Source organism: Bombina bombina, chromosome 6, assembly GCF_027579735.1.
Source record: "Bombina bombina isolate aBomBom1 chromosome 6, aBomBom1.pri, whole genome shotgun sequence".
NCBI classification, from domain to species: Eukaryota; Metazoa; Chordata; class Amphibia; order Anura; family Bombinatoridae; genus Bombina; species Bombina bombina.
In genome coordinates this window covers 868,477,991-868,504,815 of record NC_069504.1, presented here as the reverse complement: position 1 = coordinate 868,504,815, position 26,825 = coordinate 868,477,991, and the positions used below count along the sequence as shown (strand labels likewise).

The 26,825-nt window shown below is 35.7% G+C and overlaps 1 protein-coding gene across 2 annotated transcripts in view; it reads left to right on the top strand.

Moving 5' to 3' along the window:
* The first annotated feature begins 7,135 nt into the window (after positions 1–7,135).
* CLDN15 (claudin 15) overlaps positions 7,136–26,825 on the top strand; it is a 113,275-nt gene continuing 93,585 nt past the window's right edge. The window contains exon 1 of one of the 2 annotated variants that reach the window (XM_053718339.1): positions 7,136–7,759. In XM_053718339.1, coding sequence (XP_053574314.1) covers positions 7,543–7,759 — 217 coding nt within the window. In that variant the 5' untranslated portion in view covers positions 7,136–7,542. Of the gene's footprint in view, positions 7,760–14,598; positions 15,257–26,825 lie in introns of those variants that run through there. The other variant, XM_053718340.1, reaches the window with a different exon arrangement.

The following is a 26,825-nucleotide window of genomic DNA, read 5'->3' as shown; positions in this document are numbered from 1 at the left end:
AGTTAACTTCAAATATTAATTAACTAACATTTTTGGATAGTGTAATAACTAGTTTATTTAGGGTAGTATTTTCATATATCTGTTTTTATCCTCCCAACATGTGTCACTTTATGGTAAAATCTCTTAGTGACAGATATACAAGGTCAACAAAGCATGAAATCAAAAGAACATTTCATATCAAAGGATTTATAAACGCTAAAAGGTTATTCTTGAGGTGTTGTAGAATTCACTACCAACAGGAAATGTGTTACACATGATAAGATAAATACCTCTCCGAAGGGTTAGGCAGTTTTTAGTCAAAGGGAAAAAAAAGTGTAAAAGGCTATGCCATTTCAATTAGAACTGTAATTTTGAGGTTTCTGGATTTCATTTCTGATTCATTTCTCACACCCACGCTCGAGAAAGCATTTTCACTTCTTAATTTGAATAAACTTTATTGTTTAGATTGTTTTTGACATGTAGACATTCCTACAATTTACAACAAAACAAAGAATAAAATGCCAGTCAGAATACACATGACAAAAAGCCTGCGAGCCATTCTTTTTCCAAACTTTATACTTCTATATAGAGAGCTGGTGGTACTGTGTATTGTGCCAGTGAAAATTTAATTTGTGTCATACAAGCCACTGCTGACTCTCTGAGAAGGTGTAGTGTTTGAATACTGGGGCAAAGGCCTTGACAGCATATGTGCGTATGCTGCAGGAAAAACAGTAATAATTTTACTAGAAGCATTTTTGCTAATGGATGTATATTGCAAAAACGCAATATATAACTTATATGTGTTTCTTATGTATATGTCTAACATATGTGTATCACTAATATCGATCTATAGGTAGCTGTCAATAAGTTTTGTGCTAACCCAACAAGCACAAAAAAACGAACTTAGAATATTGCGTGCGCATTCACGTATTCCCCCATAGAAGTCAATGGAGAAAAAAAGTAGAAAAAAACTAACATCCCATTCTCGCGCAAACATGATTGCATATTCTCAATTGTGCTAACCCAACATAAAAATATGAATATTTCACATTTCAATGTTCTTCACATACCAGAATAACTTCTCTTTACTCATACAGTAAATACACATTTCTACTTATATCTTTTTTTTTTTGTACAATATATATCCTTACCTATATACATATATGATTATACATTGGTATAGCTATATACAGATATATAGAAATATCTATTTATAAATACTTAGGGGCCAATTTACTAAGTGCCGGGCGGACATGATTCGCTGTAGCATATGCTGTCGGCATTTAACATTGCACAAGAATTTCACAAGAAATAGTGGAAATGGGAAGGGGAAAAGGGGAATAGAGGATAGCACTACTCAATGGTGACCCAATTAAGATTAATTATAATACAATTTGGGGTTGGGTGCTGTATACGGTTAAATATTGAGCAAAAGATAGTAGTGGTTTGGCCAACTACAAAAGTGTATACAAGATAGCACTCCTCACCATTCAGACCACTTGAGTATAAAAGATCTAAATCTTTATTGTTCTGTGTATATTGTGTTGATTATGGTTTACACTTGTAAGCATACATAATTGTCCCAACAGTATGGGAACACAGAAAGGTATAAAAAAATAAATTTTATTAGTTAATATTAAAAAAAAGGGGGAAAAAACACACAATTAAAAAGAAATAGTGAACACACATCAATGGAGCACCAATGTGGTACTAGTGGGATAACTGAGGATATTATACATTCAAAATATTCCAGACTCAAATAGTGGCTCAATATTGTTACTGTCAAATGATAGTCACACTTCACTGAAATTATATGACTCTTTCCAAAAAGGAAGTGAGAGAGACAAATAATAATTAATGTTCTTTAATATTATATCTCACCACAAAAACATTTAAGTGGTGATAATTCTGAGATAAAATCTTATTAGACAAGCATATAGTTGCAATAAAAGCACACTGTGTGATTATTCAACTTAATATCAATACTATCTTGTCCCTTTTGGAAGTGATGGCTTAATATTTATAGTCATAAGGATCAGGTACTATATACTGATAACCTTGTGTATGAAAGAGTATATTGTTTGGCTCAAATGCCAAAATAACACTCAGTCGTTTGAGTTCACCGTTACTTATGTTATTATATTATAATAATAGTACTACGGTCACTAGCTGCAAGTGCAGGATATTAGTATCAAATAAACTAAGTATATTGTGACAACAATGTATCAAATGGTAACTGTAGATTCAGGGTATCATTCAAATGGTAACTGTAGATTCAGGGTATCATATCAAGCATATTGCAACTAATGCAAATAGTGTGGGAATTTTAAGTTGTGGATCCTTGTCCAATCAACAGCCCATATCACTTAGGTTAAAACTGACTCGTTATCATTGAGCAATTCAACTTTTCCAGAAGTATAGAAATAACAACAATGGTGCTTTAAATTAATAATAATTATAATAATTATAATAATGTTCCCCTATAATTTTAAAACGAGGATCCCATTGCTCCTCGGCTAGCTCCCTAACATGTTTCGCAACTAAACGCTTTGTCAAAGACTGAGCCGCTGACTAAAGTTCCCATATTTCCATAACACTTTTGATTTGTTTCACAATTTACTTTTGCCTCTATTCACCTTATAATATTTTCTCACCATCATTTTATTGATATATTTTATTATCACATCTAAACCTAAGTATCACACCATTAACACAATTTTGGTAATTTAATAGATGGTACACAAGTATACATCAGAATGAGAATTTGGACTCTAATTTTAGCCACCTTAGCGAAACCGTATTATATACAATGATACCTAGTCCTCTCTTTTTCCATTTCCTCCATTTATTCTTGGACTTCAAATATATTCTGATTGACAGAACTTATAACCAATCAGAAACAAGCCCTGTATGTTGAATCAGCATCGTCCTGTATGTCCAATCAGCATTGCTTATTCTCAGACTTTAAATATACTTTGACTGACAGAACTTCTAACCAATTGGAAACAAGCCCTGTATGCCTCGGGCTTTAAATATACTTTGACTGACAGAACTTCTAACCAATTGGAAACAAGCCCTGTATGTCCAATCAGCATCGTACTTATCCTGAAAATATGGGAACTTTAGGCGGTGGCTCCGCCTTTGACAAAGCGTTCAGTCGCGAAACATGTTAGGGAGCTAGCCGAGGAGCAATGGGATCCTCGTTTTAAAATTATAGAAGAACATTATAGCACCATTGTTGTTATTTCTATACTGGAAAAGTTGAATCGCTCAATGATAACGAGTCCGTTTTAACTTAAGTGCCAAACCGGCAGCAGTATTTCACTAACCGCTCAGTTACCGTACTACCAACTAACAGTTGTAAACAATTCTGTAGTGAGGATAATATGAGACCCTTACTGTAGAATGATTTATGGTTAACATCACTATATATTTAGTTTGTTTATTATCCGAGGACATAACTCCGGATCGGCTTATAGCCTTAATACAATTTTTATGGTTCACTAGCATTTAGAATGGTTACAATATTTAAATCAACTTTAGTAAAAAACGCTAATATAGGGATTTTGCTCATACATATACAATTGAATACCTCAGATGCTAGGTGCTCTATATGATATATATGGGCTGTTGATCGGACAAGGAGCCACAACTTAAATTTGCACAGCCAATCAGATTGAGCTTGCATTCTATTGGCTGATCGGAACAGCCAATAGAATGTGAGCTCAATCTGATTGGCTGATCGGATCAGCCAATCGGATTGAACTTGATTCTGATTGGCTGATTCCATCAGCCAATCAGAATTTTCCTACCTTAATTCCGATTGGCTGATAGAATCCTATCAGCCAATCGGAATTTGAGGGACGCCATCTTGGATGACGTCCCTTAAAGGAACCGTCATTCTTCAGTTGGACGTCGCCGGAAGAAGATGGGTCCGCGCTGGAGGTCTTCACGATGGAGCCGGTCCTCATCGGATGAAGATAGAAGATGCTGCTTGGAAGAAGATGGTTGCTGGTCCGGATCTACTCTTCTTCCCGGATAGGATGAAGACTTTGGACCCTCTTCTGGACTTCTTCAGCCATCGGATGATGGATGTCTAGCCCCTGCTTGGGCTTGGATGAAGATTTTGGAGCCAGGACCGGATCGGTGTACCCGGGTGAGGTGAAGACAAGGTAGGAAGATCTTCAGGGGCTTAGTGTTAGGTTTATTTAAGGGGGGGTTTGGGTTAGATTAGGGGGTATGTGGGTGGTGGGTTGTAATGTTGGGGGGGGTATTGTATGTTTTTTTTACAGGCAAAAGAGCTGAATTCTTTGGGGCATAACCCGCAAAGGGCCCTGTTCAGGGCTGGTAAGGTAAAAGAGCTTTGAACTTTAGTAATTTAGAATAGGGTAGGGCATTTTTTTATTTTGGGGGTCTTTGTTATTTTATTAGGGGGGCTTAGAGTAGGTGTAATTAGTTTAAAATTGTTGTAATATTTTTCTGATGTTTGTAAATATTTTTTTATTTTTTGTAACTTAGTTCTTTTTTATTTTTTGTACTTTAGTTAGTTTATTTCATTGTATTTATTTGTAGATATTGTATTTAATTAATTTATTGATAGTGTAGTGTTAGGTTTAATTGTAGGTAATTGTAGGTATTTTATTTAATTAATTTATTGATAGTGTAGTGTTAGGTTTAATTGTAACTTAGGTTAGGATTTATTTTACAGGTAATTTTGTAATTATTTTAACTATTTTAGCTATTAAATAGTTCTTAACTATTTAATAGCTATTGTACCTGGTTAAAAATAAATACAAAGTTACCTGTAAAATAAATATTAATCCTAAAATAGCTATAATATAATTATAATTTATATTGTAGCTATATTAGGATTTATTTTACAGGTAAGTATTTAGCTTTAAATAGGAATAATTTATTTAATAAGAGTTAATTTATTTTGTTAGATTTAAATTATATTTAAGTTAGGGGGGTGTTAGTGTTAGGGTTAGACTTAGCTTTAGGGGTTAATCCATTTATTAGAATAGCGGCGAGATTCGGTCGGCAGATTAGGGGTTAATAATTGAAGTTAGGTGTCGGCGATGTTAGGGAGGGCAGATTAGGGGTTAATACTATTTATTATAGGGTTATTGAGGTGGGAGTGAGGCGGATTAGGGGTTAATAACTTTATTATAGTAGCGGTGAGATCCGCTCGGCAGAATAGGGGTTAATAAGTGTAGGCAGGTGGAGGCGACGTTGAGGGGAGCAGATTAGGGGTTAATAAATATAATATAGGGGTCGGCGGTGTTAGGGGCAGCAGATTAGGGGTACATAGCTATAATGTAGGTGGCGGCTCTTTGCGGTCGGCAGATTAGGGGTTAATTATTGTAGGTAGCTGGCGGTGACGTTGTGGGGGGCAGGTTAGGGGTTAATAAATATAATATAGAGGTCGGCGGTGTTAGGGGCAGCAGATTAGGGCTACATAAGTATAACGTAGGTGGCGGTCGGCAGATTAGGGGTTAAAAAAATTTAATCGAGTGGCGGCGATGTGGGGGGACCTCGGTTTAGGGGTACATAGGTAGTTTATGGGTGTTAGTGTACTTTAGAGCACAGTAGTTAAGAGCTTTATGAACCGGTGTTAGCCCAGAAAGCTCTTAACTACTGACTTTTTTCTGCGGCTGGAGTTTTGTCGTTAGAATTCTAACGCTCACTTCAGACACGACTCTAAATACCGGAGTTAGGAAGATCGCATTGAAAAGATAGGATACGCAATTGACGTAAGGGGATCTGCGGTATGGAAAAGTCGCGGCTGAAAAGTGAGCGTTAGACCCTTTCCTGACTGACTCCAAATACCGGCAGTAGAATAAAACCAGCGTTAGGAGCCTCTAATGCTGGTTTTCACGGCTACCGCCCAACTCTAAATCTAGCCCCTAGTGAGCCAATGAACAATGTTTATTGACACCAATCACCAGGTAGCTCTCAGTAGTGAGCAAAATAAATTCAATAACAGAAGTTAATTTAAAATGTCTTAAAAGTAAATACTCTGTTTGAATCATGAAATTTTAATTTTGACCTCATGCCTCTTCAATATTGCTTTTGTTATGGCTGCCGTTGGACTAAAACTATTCTCTCTCTGTATGGCAGGGATGAAATCATCCATATAAATGAATAAACAAGCAGAAAACATATTTTTATTGTCCTCTGAAGTGTAAACTTAATTTAAGTCTAAGGAAACCATTCTGCACACCCCAAACATTATTAAGTGTTTAAAAGAGTATCTGAAGTGGTCCTACCTTGACATGATATATTCAATAGATGTGATTATTGGACATGGACTCTATCTGTTCATATTCCTTTTGGGGACTATTCATATTACATCTATTTGAACTTTTTTACGTCCTATAAAGAAACATTTTTTCTAATAAGATGACAGCATATGTTTGATTTCCCTAGGGACGCCTGGGGTAGAATCCAATTCTTTTACATGTATGTATGACTGACGAATGTTTGGGTGGACATGAATTTTGGGTTTTGATATACTTGTTTGTTTAGGCATAATCAATAAAATTGAGCCTTGTTTTCTAAATAGGTGTGCTGAGTCATATATTAATGTATTTATTCTAGTATTTGTGGCAGTACTAGACTCTTGCACCCTGTGACATATATTTTCAAATTATAATTATATCATTCTATCTTTATAGTTGTGCTGTGGACTACTATCTTTTTTGATTATTGAATTCCCGTACAGTATTTACCACCAGTACTGGAAACCTATTATAATCTCATCAACAACTCTTTTCTGTAAAGAAAGACTTCCACACTTACTCCTTTATTTTTTGTTTAATATTTCTACGCTCAAAACGGCAAACGAATAATGCTGAGTATACAATGCAATGTTTATGATGTTGTGTAAAATGAGGCTTGTATAAGTTCACTGATGTAACTAATCAGTGATAAAGAACAAATTGCAGAAAGAATCTGCAATCACTGGTGTACGCAATGATACTTTTAAACAGTATAGTCAAAAGTTCACAGCTGTCTGATAGGTGTGTGCATTAACATGATGAAGGGAGGGAATTGGGAGGGAGGAAGAGACGGAGAGGTAGTTCACACCTTTACTGTATACTAACTGCTTTGAACAGAGAAGAAAAAATCATATGCAAGCAAAGTCTCAAAGCCCTTGCTATCAGGAGAGTAAAAATAAAGTGTAAGGAAAATACAGAGGGACAGAAAAGAAGCAGATAAAATCTTGGATAGAGGCACAGATAGAAAAAAAAAAAAATAGTGACAGAACAAAAACAAGGGGAACAGAATCTGGATCAGAGCATAATCAGAACAAGATTACTGAAAGGGAAAAGGAGAAGAAACAAATAAGTAGAGAAAGGACACAAACTAGTTGTTAAAGTAGATAAAGAAAGAGACAAGACAGTTATAGAGAAGGCTGAGAACAAAGAAAATAAACAAACAACAGGAACTCAGTGAAGTAGTACAAACTACACCAAGAAGAAAAACTTTAGCAAACTCAAAAAAGGAAAAAAGCAAGAACTATCCTTTTTTTTTTCTGTTGTAGACGTACAACATTGAAACATGTCAGCCATTGTGGAAGCAGTGGGGTTTTTGTTTGGGGTGACAGGTTCCATCATGTTGGGGATCACCCTCTTCAATGCTAACTGGCGGGTGTCTACTGTGGATGGGAACGTCATCACCACTTCAACGCTCTTTGAGAATCTTTGGCAGAGCTGTGCAACCGACTCAACGGGAGTTTACAATTGCCGCGATTTCCCCTCGATGCTGGCACTTTCTGGTAAGAGGTGGGCAGGGTACTAGAAAAAAAGATCATCGGGTTTTAATCTCTGTGTGAGCATTTTAGTATTACAATAATGTCACTTGGTACAAACAATATGTTAAAGCTTATAAAGGCGTTAAATATTACATAGTTAAAGGGACAGTAAAGTCATAATTATACATTCATGATTTAGACAGAACATACAATTTTAAACTACTTTCCAATTTACTTCTATTATTTAATGTGCTTCATTCTCGTGTTAAAGATTTATCTAGGAATGCTCAGGAGCCGCAAAGAACCTAGGTTCTAGCTGCTGATTGGTGACTACATATATATACTGGTTGTCATTGGCTCATCCATATGTTCCGTTAGAAACCAGTAGTGCATCGCTGGTCCTTCAAAAAATGATACCAAGAAAATGAAAAATATTTGATAATAGTATCAAATTGCAAAGTTGTATAAAATTGTATGTTTTACCTAAATCATGAAAGAGAAATTTTGTGTTTCATGTCCCTTTAAGATCCCAGAGTAGTAGCATGATCAGCCAGTCCTGAGCAGGGCATAGCTGCTGATTGGTCACTATACGTGTATGTTATTCCTGATTGGCTCACCAGCTCAGGAACACCAATGAACTGCTGTTCCCGAGTGGAATTTCGTATATATATATATATATATAAAATACCTTTATACAAAAGTATTTAACCTTTTTGCTATTTGCTAATTATCAAAATACATTAATGTAATAAAATAACAAGCCAGGAAAATGTTGATGAGTAACAGTTGGCAGGTGTGTGTGTATTGAAAATATGAGGATGAGCAAATGTAACCAGCTGGTAAGGTTGACAACAACAAAAAACAAAAACAAAAAAACAAGAGGTGGTAGTGATAGCAAATAGCTTTAGACAGATCACTGATAGAAAACTAAAACAGGGAATTTATGGAAAGAATATGTAAACCGAATGTGGAACCTTGATTTAGGGACGGAAGTATGGGGTTAGTTGCAGTCTCAATAAGGAGCAAAACCTGTGAAAAAAAATAAAGGTGACATTCAGAGATTGGGAGGTGTATTCTTCAGAAGAGCAGGCTAAAGGATTCAAAAAGTGCCAATAAAAAGAAGATAAAAAAGGACAGAACAGTGAGATTTACAGCAATTATAGAAAAGAACATATGACAAGGAAAAACAGAAGATTGTATAGTTCAAGAGCTAGTTATAAAAATTACAATGGGTATAAGACATGAGATATAACATTGTTTACTGAATACAAGATAGGTAATAAGAAGCTGATGAGTTAGGTTTCCTTATTATATTTTATACCCAAACAAATAAGCAGTTAATGATTTGATATATATTGTATTATACCATATGTGAAAGCAGATACAGTGTAGTGCAGTGATGCTAATTAATGTATAAGCTGCTATGCTAATAGGCACTGTTTTGCAGTAGTGGAAAGTGAACATTCTTTATCAGGGTTTGATAATAAGTATCCGTTAGTTAATGAATATACTTGTTTTATGGAGGACAGAATTTCATGGAATGATATCATACTTACATGGTAAAAGCTAAAGAGCAATCAGGTTTCCGCTTACGTACGTTTATATAACTGGGTGTATATATGAATTTTCACACACATAACCATGCATTATTGTTTTTGTGGATATGGGCTGCTTATATTTTATTATTTTTCTACAAATTTGTACTATTCACATATATATAAATATTCTATCAATCTTCACCTTTGTACTTGTTTTCTCAGTAAATAATGACCCTAATAAGTTATATAGCTGTGTGGTTTTATATATATATATATATATATATATATATATATATATATATATATATATATATATATATATATATTTATATATATATATATATATATATATATATATATATATATATATATATATATATGTGTGTGTGTGTGTGTGTATGCTGAGAGTATAAGGTCTAAAATTGCACAGATAACTTATTATATACATAAATCTTAGAAATGCAAAATATTTTAAAGTATTTTTCAATAATACAATATAAAGTTATTTATTCCCACTATATTAGATAGTGTGTGTACAAGTGTAGGTGTTTTGGCTGATATATGTACATATCTTGGCCCCACACCATCTGTGTCACCAACAAAAAACAGTACCTCTGAGCTTAAAAAATAAACAGTATCAGAGGGAAAAAGCAATAAACCTAGATCTGTTTACCAGCTGACTAGTTTAGAAATTTCAATTACCATGTTATCTCCATAAGTAGGTTGACCATATTGCCGCTTTAAAAAGGGACACATATGAAAAATACATATGTCAGGGCTGTTTTCAGGGCTGTTTAAAGAAATGGTAAGAACCCTCACATATGTACTTTTCATATGTGTTCCTTCTTAAAGCGGCAATATGGTCAGCCTATCCATAAGACAAACGTAATTGTGGAAGGCACCAATACATGTATTTGGTTTGTATTATGTTTTGTTAAAGAAATACTGAACCCAATTGTTTTCCATCATGATTCAGATAGAGCATGCAATTTTAAACAACTTTCTAATTTACTCCTATTATGAATTTTTCTTCGTTCTCTTGCTATCTTATTTGAAAAAGAAAGCATCTAAGCTAAGGAGCCAGACAATTTTTGGTTCAGACACTGGACAGCACTTGTTCATTTGTGCTGTCCAATCAGCAAGGAAAACCCAGGTTGTGAACCAAAAATGGGCCGGCTTCTAAACTTACATTCTTGATTTTCAAATAAAGATAGCAAGAGAATAAAGAAAAAATAATAATAGGAGTAAATTAGAAAGTTGCTTAAAATGTCATGCTCTATCTGAATCATGAAAGAAAAAAATGTGGTGTCCCTTTAAGCAACTTTCTCATTTACTCCTATTATCAATTTTTCTATGTTCTCTTCGTAACTTTATTTGAAAAAGCAGGAATGTAGGCTTACAAGCATACCCATCTTTGGTTTAGCACCTGGTACTGCCATGTTGTAATTGGAACTGCCATGTTGTAACCTGTGGCCCCTAGTTTTAAAAGCCTGTTATTGTATCACACCTAAAGACAGCAAAGGACAGGAATACATGAGATACTAGAATTATAATCTCCCTTTTATAGGAACATTAAACACTGTCGCCTAGATTTAGAGTTCTGTGTTAGCCGTCAAAAGCAGCATTAAGGGGTCCTAATGCTGCTTTTTACCGCCCGCTGGTATTTAGAGTCAGTCAGGAAAGAGTCTAACGCTCACTTCCAAGCCGCAACTTTTCCATACCGCAGATCCCCTTACGCCATTTGCGTATCCTATCTTTTCAATGGGATCTTCCTAACGCTGGTATTTAGAGTCTTGGCTGAAGTGAGCGGTAGAGCCTCTACCGACAAGACTCCAGACACAGAAAAAAGTCAGTAGTTAAGAGCTTTCTGGGCTAACGCCGGTTTATAAAGCTCTTAACTACTGTGCTCTAAAGTACACTAACACCCATAAACTAGCTATGTACCCCTAAACTGAGGCCCCCCCACATCGCCGCCACTCTAATAATTTTTTTAACCCCTAATCTGCCGACCGCACACCGCCGCCACCTACATTATCCCTATGTACCCCTAATCTGCTGCCCCTAACATTGCCGACACCTACATAATATTTATTAACCCCTAATCTGCCCCCCCCCAATGTCGCCGCTACCTAACCTACACTTATTAACCCCTAATCTGCTGAGCGGACCTCACCGCCACTATAATAAATGTATTAACCCCTAAACCGCCTCACTCCTGCCTCAAAAACCCTATAATAAATAGTATTAACCCCTAATCTGCCCTCCCTAACATCGGCGACACCTAACTTCAAGTATTAACCCCTAATCTGCCGTCCGGACCTTACCGCTACTCTAATAAATGTATTAACCCCTAAAGCTAAGTCTAACCCTAACACCCCCCTAAATTAAATATAATTTTAATCTAACGAAATAAATTAAATCTTATTAACTAAAGTATTCCTATTTAAAACTAAATACTTACCTGTAAAATAAACCCTAATATAGCTACAATATAACGAATAATTATATTGTAGCTATTTTAGGATTTATATTTATTTTACAGGCAACTTTGTATTTATTTTAACTAGGTACAATAGCTATTAAATAGTTATTAACTATTTAATAGCTACCTAGTTAAAATAATTACAAAATCACCTGTAAAATAAATCCTAACCTAAGTTACAATTAAACCTAACACTACACTATCAATAAATAAATTAAATCAATTAACTACAAGTACCTACAATTAAATAAACTAAACTAAATTACAAAAAAAAACACTAAATTACAAAAAAATAAAAAAAGATTACAAGAATTTTAAACTAATTAACCTACTCTAAGCCCCCTAATAAAATAACAAAGCCCCCAAAATAAAAAAATTCCCTACCCTAATCTAAATTAAAATAGTTAACAGCTCTATTACCTTACCAGCCCTTAAAAGGGCTTTTTGCGGGGCATGCCCCAAATAAATCAGCTCTTTTGCCTGTAAAAAAAACACAATATCACCCCCCAACATTACAACCACCCACATACCCCTACTCTAACCCAAACCCCCCTTAAATAAACCTAACACTACCCCCCTGAAGAACTCCCTACCTTGAGTCGTCTTCACTCAGCCGAGCAGCGATGGACCAAAATAAGACATCTGGAGCGGCAGAAGTCTTTATCCTATCCGGGCAGAAGAGGATTTCCGGACCGGCAAACATCTTCATCCAAGCGGCATCTTCTATCTTCATCCATCCAACAAGGAGCGGCTCCATCTTCAAGACCTCCGGCACGGAACATCCTCTTCTACCGACGACTACCGCCGAATGAAGGTTCCTTTAAGTGACGTCATCCAAGATGGCATCCCTCAAATTCCGATTGGCTGATAGGATTCTATCAGCCAATCGGAATTAAGGTAGGAAAAATCTGATTGGCTGATTGAATCAGCCAATCAGATTCAAGTTCAATCAGATTGGCTGATCCAATCAGCCAATCAGATTGAGCTTGCATTCTATTGGCATTGTTTCCTATGGGGGAATCGTGCATGAGCACGTTTTTCCAGCTAGCCGCTACAGTAAGCAACGCTGGTATTGAGAGTTGAAGTGGCGGTAAATATGCCTCTACGCTCCCTTTTTGGAGCCTAACGCAGCCCTTCAGAGAACTCTCAATACCAGCGTTATTTAAAAGGTGCGGGGGAAAAAAGCATGCGTAGCTAACGCACCCCTTTGGCCGCAAAACTCTAAATCTAGGCGTGTGTGATTATAAGACATTTATGTAGTGTTGCTATAGGATAACATATCAGCCAAGTCTTAATGTTTTTAAAAGAAATTAATATTCTTTTCACTGCAATTATATTTCAATACCAAAATGCCATCCACCATTTGCCTCATTTTGAATCGCAAATGTGGTCTGGTCCACATGCAACACGGCTAGCCACTGTCAAAATGTTAGTATAAAATACATTGTTTTGCAGTTGTTATCTTATAAAGCCAACTAGGGACAGATATGTAGCAAGGTTAGACTTAACAGGGGGCATTTCAAGTTCTGACAATTAGAAATTACTCGTTTCATAGCTAAATTACATAAAAAGGGGACTAAATAAATTATATAAAATATATTGCAGAGGGAATGTACTGTAGGGAAAATATATCAAGCTGCTTTCACAAACCATGAGGCGCAGACTGCAACCACAAATTTAAAAAGAGGTGATTTCAAGGGGACAGGTTCTCTGCTTGATTTTAAAGGGACAGGAAACAGCATGCAATTATATTTCTGTAGCCTTGCAATAAATTAGCAAAGAAGTGAATGAGGATGAAAATTATTTGAATGCATCGATACCTTGTTTGCTGCAAATGTTTTCAATAGCCAAACTCCACCCACTTCTTGCCTTATTTGGAGGTGCCAATACAGACTTGGAGTAAACAAAGACTAGCAATGTTAAGGGATAGTAAACCCCGAAATGTTCTTTTATGATTCAGATAGAACATACAATTTTAAACAACTTTCCAATTTAATTCTATTATCAAATTTGTTTCATTCTCTTGTTATCCATTGCTGAAGGGACAGCATTGCACTACTGACAGGAAGCTGAAAATATCTATTTAGCCAATCACAAGAGACAAATGTGTGCAGGCACCAAGTAGCAGCAGCTCCCACTAGTGTATGATATGTGCGGATTCATTTTTTAACAAGGGATACTAAGAGAACGAAGCACATTTGAAAATAGAAGTGAATTTAAAAGTGTCTTAAAATGACATGCTCTATCCGAATCATGCAAGTTTAATTTTGACTTTCCTATCACTTTAGTCTTGCCATGTGCCATATAATTTGTCAGAAATGAAAAGTTTTAATTTTGAGGGTTTAATTACAGGAAAAGGGGCAAAATAAATAATAAAAACAATATATTGAGAGGCTGTTTCATTATACAAAATTAAACATTTTATATTAAAAATATCAAACTGTGTACTGTCCCTTTAATGTAAGTGGCTCTCCAGCATATAGGTCTACAAAAATCCTGCCCATACTCCAAAAAGGTTGGGCAACATTGCATTAGGTAAAGAATTAATTTACCATCTAAGGAAGATTATTCATTTGTTCACAAAACACTATTCTTTAATTGTGTACATGCTGCTCACTATAAATAAGTAAAATATCTACACATTAGTACAACTTGCTGTAGAATTATTCATAACATTTATTCAGTAATACAGAACAACTAAGCTACTCATAAACATTATACAATGCAGTATCACAAGTTAACAGCTGTCTGCTAGGGGAGTGCATTAATTTGCTGAAGGGAGGGAGGTGGGAGGGTGGAACTGAAGGAGAGAGGTAGTGCACACCTTTAATGTATATTACACTACTCTGCTTTGACAAAAACAGGCAACTCATAAACCTTACACAAACATTGTCAGGACATTGAAAAAAAAAAGGATAGAAAAGAAAGAGAGAAAGGAAAAAAATAAGGAGATACTGGAGTGGAAAACTTGCAGAAAAGATGAAAAAGTGCTCTAAAGATAAGTGAACAATTCCAATGATGACTGAGGAATGATCAGAGGGGTAATACATGAAATAAAGAAGACAGTGAAAAAAGAAAAGAGCACAAAGATAACTGATAAAAGTGGGGAGATACCATATTGTTAAGAAAAGACAATTAAATACAAAGAACAAGGAGTGAGAAAGGAATGTAATAGTGACAGCAAAAAGTGGTACAGAAGATACACCAAGAAGGAAAGGACATCAGGCGCAACAATTTGAGGACAGACGTTCAATTCCTGGTCTACTTTTCTTTGCTTGTAAAAAATGTCAGCCATTGTGGAGACAGGAGGATTTTTTTTTGGGGTGACAGGGTCTATCATGCTGGCGATAACCCTTTTTGATGCTGATTGGCGGGTGTCCTCTGTGGAAGGAAGTGTCATCACCACTTCTACACTCTATGAGAATCTCTGGCAGAGCTGTGCTACCGACTCTACTGGAGTTCACAATTGCCGTGATTTCCCCTCCATGCTGGCACTTAATGGTAAGAAGGGGTCAGGGTACTGGGAAAATATCCACAGAATGGTGTGCAGTGCATTGTATAGATTACATGGGCTTATGGGTAACCATTGTCAAGTGTATTGAAAGATTGTCAGAGATGATAAAAATAAAAGCAAATGGACTGGAGACGAGATATAGTGAGGATGGAAGGGATTACAATTTCAAAAAACAAATGGAGACACTAACGTCAAATCAGAAATATAGAGATCTGCAAATGTCAATTTACAGGTTGATGCAGTTAATTGACATGAATAATGAATTAACAAACAATTCTTATTGAAAGAGAGAGACTAGCAAAGGAAAATATCTGAAAGGTATGATAATCATAGAGAGAGGGAGGAGGAAATTCATAAAGGCTAGTTCCAGAGAATTGCAGAGAAAGTTAAATGAATAATGCCAAAGACCATTTAAGAAAAAAAGGATTAAGTGATAGAGAATTAAGGGGTAAATTACTGCAATATGATTGATGACAGATAGGAGCATGTTATGAAAGAGGAAATGGAAAGGTATGCCAGTTAAAATATACAGGACCATAGAAATGTGTCTCACTTTATTAAATTTCAGAAAAATAAGGGATCAGAACATCTTGCATTATACCATATGTCAAGACAGATATGCAGTAGAGCAGTAAGTTATGGTTACATGATCAAGTGATATACTTAGAATCACAGCTTTATTGTACTAAACAGTAAACCTTTTTGAACACAGTGTTTTGATAAGGAGTATCAATTCAGAACTTTATAGAACAGACCAAAAAGCTATTGCTAAAAGCAAAAGAGGAATCAGGCGATTGTGTTTAATTACATTTATGTAAAGGTGTATTGTGTGTGTATTGTATTGTATGTGTGTATTGTATTGTATTGTATGTATATTGATTTTATAGTATTGTGTTTCTGTGTGTGTATATAAAGTATTTATAGGTATGTTGCGTAATTATAAAGAGTGAACAGGTATGATGTGTATGTATACAGTATGAACAGGTATGCTGTTGTGTATATGCAGTATGTACAGTATGCTGTGTTGTGTAATGTCTAGTTTCTCAATCTGGGGGATGTATACCCCTAAGGGTAATTTTAATTGTAGTTGCAAAGGTATTATTCTGGGCTTCCACATTATTTTTTTATTATTTGCCCTTATGTAGCTAAGATAATAATTGAGTACATCTCACGTATGACCCAATAATCTAAAGCTCCCAGCTCAGGCGAGATGATCTAAAATGATCCATCAGTAGGGATGGGCGAATGTGTTTATATCCGAATTCGAATGTTAGAACGAATGTTATTGTAGAAATTCGATTTACATAATAGAATGTTGATAAGAACGAATATTCTTAAAAATTCGATTTTCGAATGTTATTTACAGTTTTCGAATGTCACATTCGAATTCGAATGTTACATTCGAATATCACATTCGAATTCGAATATTACATTTATAAAACACAATTGTAGACTAGAAACACTATTTTGAATGTCACATTCGAATCGAATGTCACATTCGAATTCGAATATTACATTTATAAAACACAGTATTAGACTAGAAATACTATTTCGAATTTGAATGTCACATTCAAATTGAATATCACATTCGAATCGAATATCACATTTAAAACACAGTATTAGACTATAAATACTATTTCAAATTTGAATCTGACATTCAAATTCAAATGTAGCATTCGAATTAGAATATTACATTTATTAAACACAGTTGTAGACTAGAAATACTATTTCAAATTTGAATGTCACATTCGAATTTGAATGTCACATTCGAATTTGAGTATTATATTTCAAAATTGAATGAATACATAGCTAAACATTCTATTATTCGAACGAATTTGTTTGAATTTTATTGAGAAATTTGAAAACGGAAATTCGAAAATAGAATGTTATATAAACATTCAAAATTCGATTCGAATGAACGAATGTATCAAAATTAGTTTTAAATTTAAAATTTTTAGAAACATTCGCCCATCCCTATCCGTCAGTAATGCAAATTACATGATGAGATGATCTGAAGACACATTTTACTCTATGAGCTGTGTATATCACTAATTGGCATAACCTACATTTCTTTATGCAATGTCGACATACAGGACAGTGCTCAAAAAAACGAAGCCTTTTAAAAGCTTATTAAATGTACTCTATAAAATTTGGCTCTTATTAAGCATATTTAAAAAGTTGCTGCAAAATGTGATTTTACATTATTCTATACAAATCGTACTTAAATTACACAGAAAAACTGTATTCAATGTATATGGTTAAACTTGTACTTAAAGGAACAGTAAACCTCAAAAATAATGTTATATAATTCTGCACATAGTGCAGAATTATATAACATTATATTAGTGCAAACTTTGTAAAACATAATATACCCTTTGAATTTTAAAAAAAAACGGCTGTTTTACAGACCCGCTCTCTGTGCTCTTCTGAGCGGGTCTGTTTTTTTCACACAGCGCATCGGGCCAGCTGTATAGTCACAGCCCGGCCCGACCATGCCATTATACACAGTGCAGCTCGCTCCTGCTGTCAGACAGAGCAGGAGCGAGCTGCACTTAGTGTTATGGCGCGGTCGGGCCGGGATGTGACTATACAGCTGGCCCGATGTGCTGTGTGAAAAAAACAGACCCGCTCAGAAGAGCACAGAGAGCGGGTCTGTAAAACAGCCATTTTTTAAAAAAATTCAAAGGGTATATTATGTTTTACAATGTTTGCGCTAATATAATGTTATATAATTCTGCACTATGTGCAGAATTATATAACATTATTTTTAAGGTTTTCTGACACTTTAAAGTGATTTTAAAGTTGACATGTGCAATTTTTGCCCAAGTGACTATAATGTGTATGCACTTTATTCTTAAGTGTAGTAAAACTTGGAAATGTTGTAAAGGTAGTAACACAGACACACTCATACACTGAAACACACACATAAGGATTCCCATATAGACACTCTAGCAGACACACAAAGAAACACACAAACAGACACTCAGCACTTGTTTACATTGACCTGAAAAGTAATGAGGTAGACTACAGTTTTGTCAGAAATGGAGATTTTCAAAACAAAATATGGAGTTCTGATTATCTTTTTGTCAAGGAAGATGCCAACTAAATGATGACAACAGCATGCAGTGGCTGAAAGGAAGGGTCCTGAACTGCCTAAACAATAATTTAAAGGTCAACTGGTAGATTGGTGACTCCCGGAAAGGTCTCATTAGTCTCAAAGTCTGTAGAAAGATGTGAATAATCAGTAGTAAGGTCAAAATGTCCTAAAAAGGACCAGACAATGGACACACACACACAAACTGAAACACAAACTTGCACATAAACCCAAGGAAACACCGACAGAGACAGCCTCAGAAAACACACAAAGACACACACACAGAGAAACCAACAGAAAACACACAAAGACATACACACACACACACACACACACAGACACCCACAGAAAACACACAAAGACATACACACACAGAGAGACAACCACATAAAACACACAAAGACATATATACACACATACCCTCACTGAGACTTCCACAGAAAATACACAAAGACATACACACACTCTCACAGAGACACCCACAGAAAAAACACAGACATACGCACACACCCTCACAGAGACATCCACAGAAAACACAGACATACATACACACACCCACCCTCACAGAGACATCCACAGAAAACACACAAATACATACATACACACACCCTCACAGAGACACCCATAGAAAAAACACAAAGACATATACACATACACCCTCACAGACATCCACAGAAAATGCACAAAGACATATACACCAACCCTCACAGAGACATCCACAGAAAAAAATACATACACACTCAGAGACACAAACAAAAGCACAAAGACATAAATACAGACACCCACAGAAACACTCACAGGAGGTAAAATTTCTGCACATTGCATCCCCTAAATCAACAGTGTGTGACATGCCTGATAAAAAAAATTGAAGAAATTCAGAGATCACTTTTAAAATAATCATGTTTGTAAATGTGCAAACAAAAATAATTCTGTGAATTCAAAATTGTACATTAATGATCTGGGTAGATGGCTAGATGAAGAAAAGTACTTTTGAAAGGTTGGCAGATGTTTGGGTTTTTTCCCCCATTTCCCCCAACCAAGAGCACCACTTCAAATATGTTGTACAAATGTTCCCATCTGTCAGCTGTACTTATGGATTTTGAAAATGCTGTACTCTATATAGTCTTGGTTGAAACATAAGCTGTGGTACTCAGTCTCATACCATTAGATCTGGTTAAATGCAGAATTTAGGCTTGTTTGTATGTATTTCAAAATTAACTCAGCTGTAGTGTAAACTGAACAGTGTTAAGTTAACCTTTCTCATTTCAAACACTGAGAAATCTTAGTCTGAGAGTATAAAATTTTATGCAGATGTAAAAATCTTAGATAAAATGCATCCTTACATCTGGAAAGTCCTTGCATAAAGGGGCAGTAAACTGGGATGTAATAAAATATATCTATTAATAAAAAAACTTATACCTGCCAAAAGGGCACCTACCATTGGTGTATTGAGGAGGAAACATTTTTGCAGGACTTGAAATATAGAATTTCTACAGCATTGTCAAATATTCATAAATACACTGCTGCATATTGCTAAAAAAATGTGTTTTATGGACCCCTGGCCCCACCATACAACTACTACCACACTGAAGTTACAATCCAAAATTGCGCAAAGAAATAATAAACATTTACTAAGTAAGTCCTACCTCCTCTGCAAATGAAAGTGATCTGCTGTCTGACTCAGGCACACACTGTACAAAATTAAGTGCCAAGTTTATCTCACACTGTACATAGTGATTTAGTGCACATTCAGAAACCCTTTCAAATGCTAATGCTTTACTCCTTGAAATAACATTTCCCACGCTTAATAGCACTCTGCTGTATTACCCTCTGGTGGCTTTGGCTTCCAAAATGTAAAAAAATCAAAAAATAGTTGTTCTAGCCTCATGGGGTCCCCCTGGCCCATTGGGCCCCTGAGAGGAGTTACCCCTGTCCCCCCCTGATGGCGGCCCTGCCTGAGCGTCTTTGTAAAGTTTAATGAATGAAAGTGCCCCTGTTTTTAAGATTATTTTTAGATACCGTCACTCATTCATTCAACTTTACAAACACTTTAAGGTACATGGTAATTTGTGAAAGATGTCAAAATTTGTGAAATGGAGCTTACAGCATTGTTGAATGGGCTGAACAGGGCCATTCCTTGGACGTATATCAAGTTTCCTCGCACTTAATATAAGAATGATCTTAGGCTGGTGACTGTATTACAAAATATGCATTGCGCTTATTAAAATGAAGGAAAAAGAAAAGTATGTGAAACTAGAAACAAATTTAAGGTACATTTATACTGAAAACAGAATAATTGAATTTATATGTGCTTCAGAAAATATGTGTCTGGTGCTCCTTGTTACATTCTTTCCCCCCTGCTAGAATCTGCATTCTAGTAAACTTAATTACTTTCTGTAAAGGCAATATCACAATTCCTCAGGAATTCATGGTTCAGTCATTATTATTTTATCACTCTATGAAGTCTGCCCATGTGAGGGATAGCATTATATTACTCCCCATGATGATGAGATTTAAATCACCTGTCGCATAGTGAGATAGGTCAGATAAAAGTATTCTTTCTCAACTCTAGTCCCAGTTGTCAGGTATCTCGAAAAGCCCAGATTTTCATTTGTTTCCCCTCTCTGGGCTGATCAGAGGCTAACTCACCATGTTTTATCTATGATCAGGTTAGAAAAGGTGTAACATTTTGCCTTTTATAAATGTTTAGGAACGAAAACCTCTATGTAAAGTGTGTTACTAATTACTGGTGCAGTGAAATGTTCAAGGCAAAGTGTATTACTGTGAAGATAAAATTCCATAATATTACAGAACAAAATGCCATCATATGTAAATATGTACTGTATATGTATACACACATAGCTAAATGCACATATAAACACATATATACTCATATATATATATATATATATATATATATATATATATATATATATATATATATATACTGTACATACATACATACATACATACACACACAGTTTTGAGCACTTCTTAGTTAAACATCTAATATAATTTTTATTCAATTTCAATATATTTTAATAGAAATTCATGAAATTCCTATGTTCTTCACTTAGAAAAAAAAAACTTTTTATTTTTAAATAAATATTTCTACATACTATATCTGTATATACAATATATTTCTATACATATCTATCTATATTTCTATATCTGTATATATTTATATATATGTATAGGTCGAGATATATATATCTTTTAAATATGATATATATACATATATATATATATATATATATATATATATATATATATATATATATATATATATATATATATATATATTGAAATATAAATGTAAAAAGAAAAAGAAAATTTTCTTCTAGTGAAGAACATATGAATGAGAAGTATTTCTAATGCACCTTTGTCTTTAGCGCAGTTGATCTAGTGCAGTGCCGGGTTAGTGTGCGAGTGATTAGTAAATAGGCTTTTGTAGCATACCCCATAGAAGTCTATATAAGTCTATGGGGAAAGGGAGTTAGCGTGGTCATGATATCCATAGTCCTAAAAGTTTGTGCACCTGAGTCTTTCGCTCACACACAATTCTTTTTTCTTTTAACTTGTAATACCAGCACTAACCCGGTCGTGCTAGTTTTTTGCAGTTAGCAATCAAGTCTAAATAAAAATTAGCCTGCCACTTATAATCTGGGCCATTGTTTTTACATGCATGAGTGTTAAATGTTTTCAGAATTTCGGAATAACATCTTGTAATGTAACAACAATAGAAAAGAAGATCAGATACATTTTAAAGAATTTAGTCCATGTAAATCCCAAGAAAGGGGTTAAAGGGACATAAAAGTCAAAATATTCAGTTCATGATTCAGATAGAACATCTAATTTTAAACAGTTTTCCATTTTATTCTATTAGTAAATTTACTTTGTTCGCTCTGTATCATTTGTTGAAAAACATACCTAGGTAGGCTTAGGAGCACTACTGAGCGCTGAATGCTGGTTGGTGGCTGCACATATATGCCTCTTCTCATTGGCTCACCCAATGTGTTCAGCTACCTCCCAAAGTGCATTGCTGCTCCTTTAACAAAGGATACCAAGAGAAAGAAGCAAATGTGATAATAGAAGTAAAATGGAGCGTTGTTTAAAATTGTAGCTATCTAAATCATGAAAATACATTTTTAGGTTTGATATCCCTTTTAATTTGAGCACCATGCCCACTAAACACTACTTAGAAAAATATGGCTGCGTGTGTGTCCCTCTCCTAATTGGCTCAATGGCCATGTACTGCTCATGTTATAAAAACATTTTCTAATTAAAGAGACAGTGTACTCCAGAATTTGTATTGTTTTAAAATACACATAATCCCTTTATCTCCCATTCCCCAGTTTTGCATAACCAACACGGTTATATTAAAATACTTTTTACCTCTGTGATTATATTGTATTTAAGCCTTTGCAGACTGCCCCCTTATTTCAGTTCTTTTGACAGACTTGCTTTTTCGCCATTCAGTGCCCTCTCATAAGTATCTACACGGACATGAGCACAATGTTCTCTATATGGCACACATGAACTAACACCCTCTATCTGTGAGAAACTGTCAAATGAATTCAGATAAGAGGCAGCCTTCAAGAGCTTAGAAATAAGCATATGAGCCTACCTAAGTTTAGCTTTAAACAAAGAATACCAAGAGTGGGGGGCGGAGCCTACAACCAAGGAGAGCAGACGCATATGCCTGGAGCTCCTCTCCTACAACTGATTAAACATGTGCAAATAGCCATCTTAACAACCATTTAAACTTTCAAAACGCACAGAATTCAAAGAGAACTGCTTCTGCCATCTTTTTAAGAAGCAGAATTCAGATATGTGAGATCTGGAGTAATTTCGGAGACATTGTGACTTGGGGCCTACTGCGGCTATCAACTTATAACCCTAGGTGCAGCCACGTGGTCTGTACCATCATCCCGCATTCTACTACTATAAGGCAACCTAAGCTGACAGGATTGAGCAGCTCTGCTGTAGCATAATGGAGGATTTTGGAGAAGTAAGAGCCCTCCCGATGGAACTAGACAGTCACATGACGAGCCAATTCATCTCCCTAAGAAGGGTCATCAGTTGTGGCTCAGAATATAGAGAGGCATCTGCAGTGGCAGTGGTGGGGACAGAGCGGATGGACCTTTGATCTCTCACACACACACATACGGCTCTATCTAATGTAAAGCAGCTTGCTGAACCGACACTTTCACACCGGTTACCTATTGCCTCCTCTTCCTGGTTCCAACATGCACAAGATAATGCTGCTCGCCCGGCGGAAGGAGTAGGCTGTCAGATGGCTGCTACGATGCTTGCTAGGAGTGCTGTTGGCCTCCCTACTGTAGCCCCAGATGTGATGGAATCTGAGCTGACCTCGGATTGCTATGGGATCCTCCGCAACTTCGGTTCTAGCACCAGCTCTCCCCGGTTTAATGTGCAGCTGCCTAGTAGTCTAATCGGTGTCACAAAGCAAGAGGGGAAACTGCGCAGGGTCGGCTCACTAACCGGATCCACATTACAGTCCTGGATTCTCCATCTTCGAAGTAACAGTCTGGTTCCTGGGCAGATCTCTCCAGCAGCTCCTGGCTTTTTTGAACTGAGAATCGGAGTGGGGTAAAGACTTGCCAACTCACACACTCTCCACTCTGACTGTATATACCTAGCGGTTTCTTTTTTGTGGAGCTGGTTTTATAGCATACTTATTTGTTAACAGTTCTAGTGTCACTTATCTTGCTCTTTGCTAATATATATTTTAGGTTACATGTATCTCCCTATTACTTAGTTCAATGATACTGGGGTTGTGGATGGGTAATATGTACTGGGGCATTTGGGAACAGAAGTTCAGGAAGTCGGTATATACTTCTATATATTACTTCAGCTCTTTAGATTTACACTAGTGTTTAGCAATTATTTATGATTCCCATTGCTCACAGTCTCTCTTCAAGTCAGAATCCCCCCATGTTCTATAGTATCCATCTTGTGCATGTTTGGGTCTTTGGTCAATCTTACATGACGAAATGCCTAGTTTGTGGTTAAGCTCCCTGTCATTCTAAGACCTATTAGGTGCTGGGGAAACTTGAGGTACAGACAGCAAATCTATAATCTAATTATATATGTATAAGGCTAATTAATATGATTCTGTACCTAATATATTTAATATTATCAAGGGCTTGGTATGAGTATTCTTCACACACTATTACTGTTGTGCTTGCTTGTGCTGTCATATGCTATTAAGCTAGCTGCTCCTTAGGATATTATGATGTGTAATGTTTATAACCTATAACGAATAGTTACTATTTAACGCCGATATTTTATCTTAACATATAATATCACAGTTCTCCTGCCTACCTTCCACACCTTTTCCCTTCCCAAATCTGTTTGTCAGGTTGATTCGGCTTCATCCTTACTACAACTGATTGATCATATGCCTAACGCAAGATTGGGAATCGGCTAAAATTTATTACGCAATATATTTCCACAGTCACCTTGTACTGCAGTTATCTGTAACACAGTGGCTGGTATTTTCCTAACGATCATGGCCCCATTGCCAGTATCATTCTAGCCCACAAAGCACGGTATTGAGATTGTGTATTTTATATATCAGTCTGCAGCTGCACATATAATCTTATAGTATGGAGGAAGCATTGAGACACTAACACTAATAGTAATATGATATCATTATATACTGATATTCTGGTTCTGATGTTATTTCATAATTGGGTAGTAGTTACTTATATTACTGAATAGGTATATTATTGCTCTTCTTTATTCCAAGCTAAACTGTTTAGATCTCACTAATTTAGTACTTGAAGTAAGTGACCTATTCCCTTCTTTCCTTTTTTCATTTGTATAATCAATTGGGTAGGTCACGCTACATACATTTATGTTTGGTGTATATTACATTAGCTAGTCAATGTCATACTGTATGTGATACCTATATATTTACCTTTTATAGGGGTTTTCAAACAACATATACCTGCTTTACTAAAATCATCTTCCACTAGTATAATGGGGTGCACTCCCTTGTCTAACCTGATTAAGCTATTACCTTGTGTTACTCCTCACAGTTAGGTAGTGAGTATTATCAATCACCTTTTACATATATAAGTACTGACCAGAACCATATTAATTTCTTGAATTACAACTGATACTAAGTCCCATTTGTGTATATCTATGTACATAGTTGTTTTGTCCCCACTAACTTATCCCCCTTTTAGTACATGTGCTTTACCTGGAGATATTGTAATATTGGCTTTCTACATTGCTTTATATTTCAATGACATTAGTATTTTAAAGGATGCCTATACCCTTAGCTACTTAAAACAACATTATTTAAAGGCCTAAGCACTGCACTGTTCATAAAGGTTAACTCTGTGGGTATAGTAGATACATAATGCTTAGACCAGTAGATATTATGCCATACAAGATCTTATACAGATAGTCTGTACTATTTTCCAATTGTTGCGATATTCCTATATATGACCCCCATCTTGTACATGCCGTGGTAAAATGTAAAGGTGACATTGTCAGCCTCATTATAGTTAACGGTGCTCCCTATGTTGATTTCATTACTAGAGCAAATCATCTTTTCCTGTTGGGCCCCTCTCCTCCCTTTCCCGCCGGTACTCTCTGCCTGCGGGTCATATCCCTACTTCATTTTCCCACATCGCCTATAGCTGGCATTTCCCTAGGAGAGGAGCCCATCCAGAAGGCTCCTATACCTTATATTTCATATTATATATATACTGATATCCCTCCTTGAGCATAACTGTATTAGAAGTTAATCTTATTCATTATACACACAAAAGCCTAGAGACCTTTATTAGGTCTCTATTCAAGGATACTCATAAAATACAGCTATAATGGTGGCAGCCTGGGAAGTAGGTTAGTTTCAATATATCTTATGGCTCCGCCCTCCACCACCCTCATATTTAGAGCGGTGCTTACCCGCTGAATATCCCCCCCCCCCTTACTATATACATATTCCTTCGCTTCTGGAAGCTCCTAAAGAGCTGTTTACCTGACCATTAGCTATTTCTTTTGGTCCATTGGGCCTAAAACTGTGTTTTCACCTGGTCAGTCATGTATGCTATTTTATTGAAAAATCGAGGTTTCATTAGCCTACCATTAATGCTTTTTATAACTGTCAAATTGTTTTGTTCAATTTTGTTTGTATCTTTTACTTTTTTTTCCACAAGAGGCGTATTATGTTATATGTTTGACATGCAAAACCTCAATAAAAAATATTAAAAAAAAAAAAAAGAATACCAAGAGTACAAAGCAAATTTGATGATAAAAGTAAATTGGAAAATAGCATGCCCTATCTGAATCATGAAAGTTTAATTTTGACCAGACTGTCCCTTTATTTAGGACATTTTATTATTGCATTAAAGTTAAAGCCCTGTTTTCACAAACCTTTCTCAGCATACAGTGCTTTCATTGCTGCTAGGGATATTGGTTAA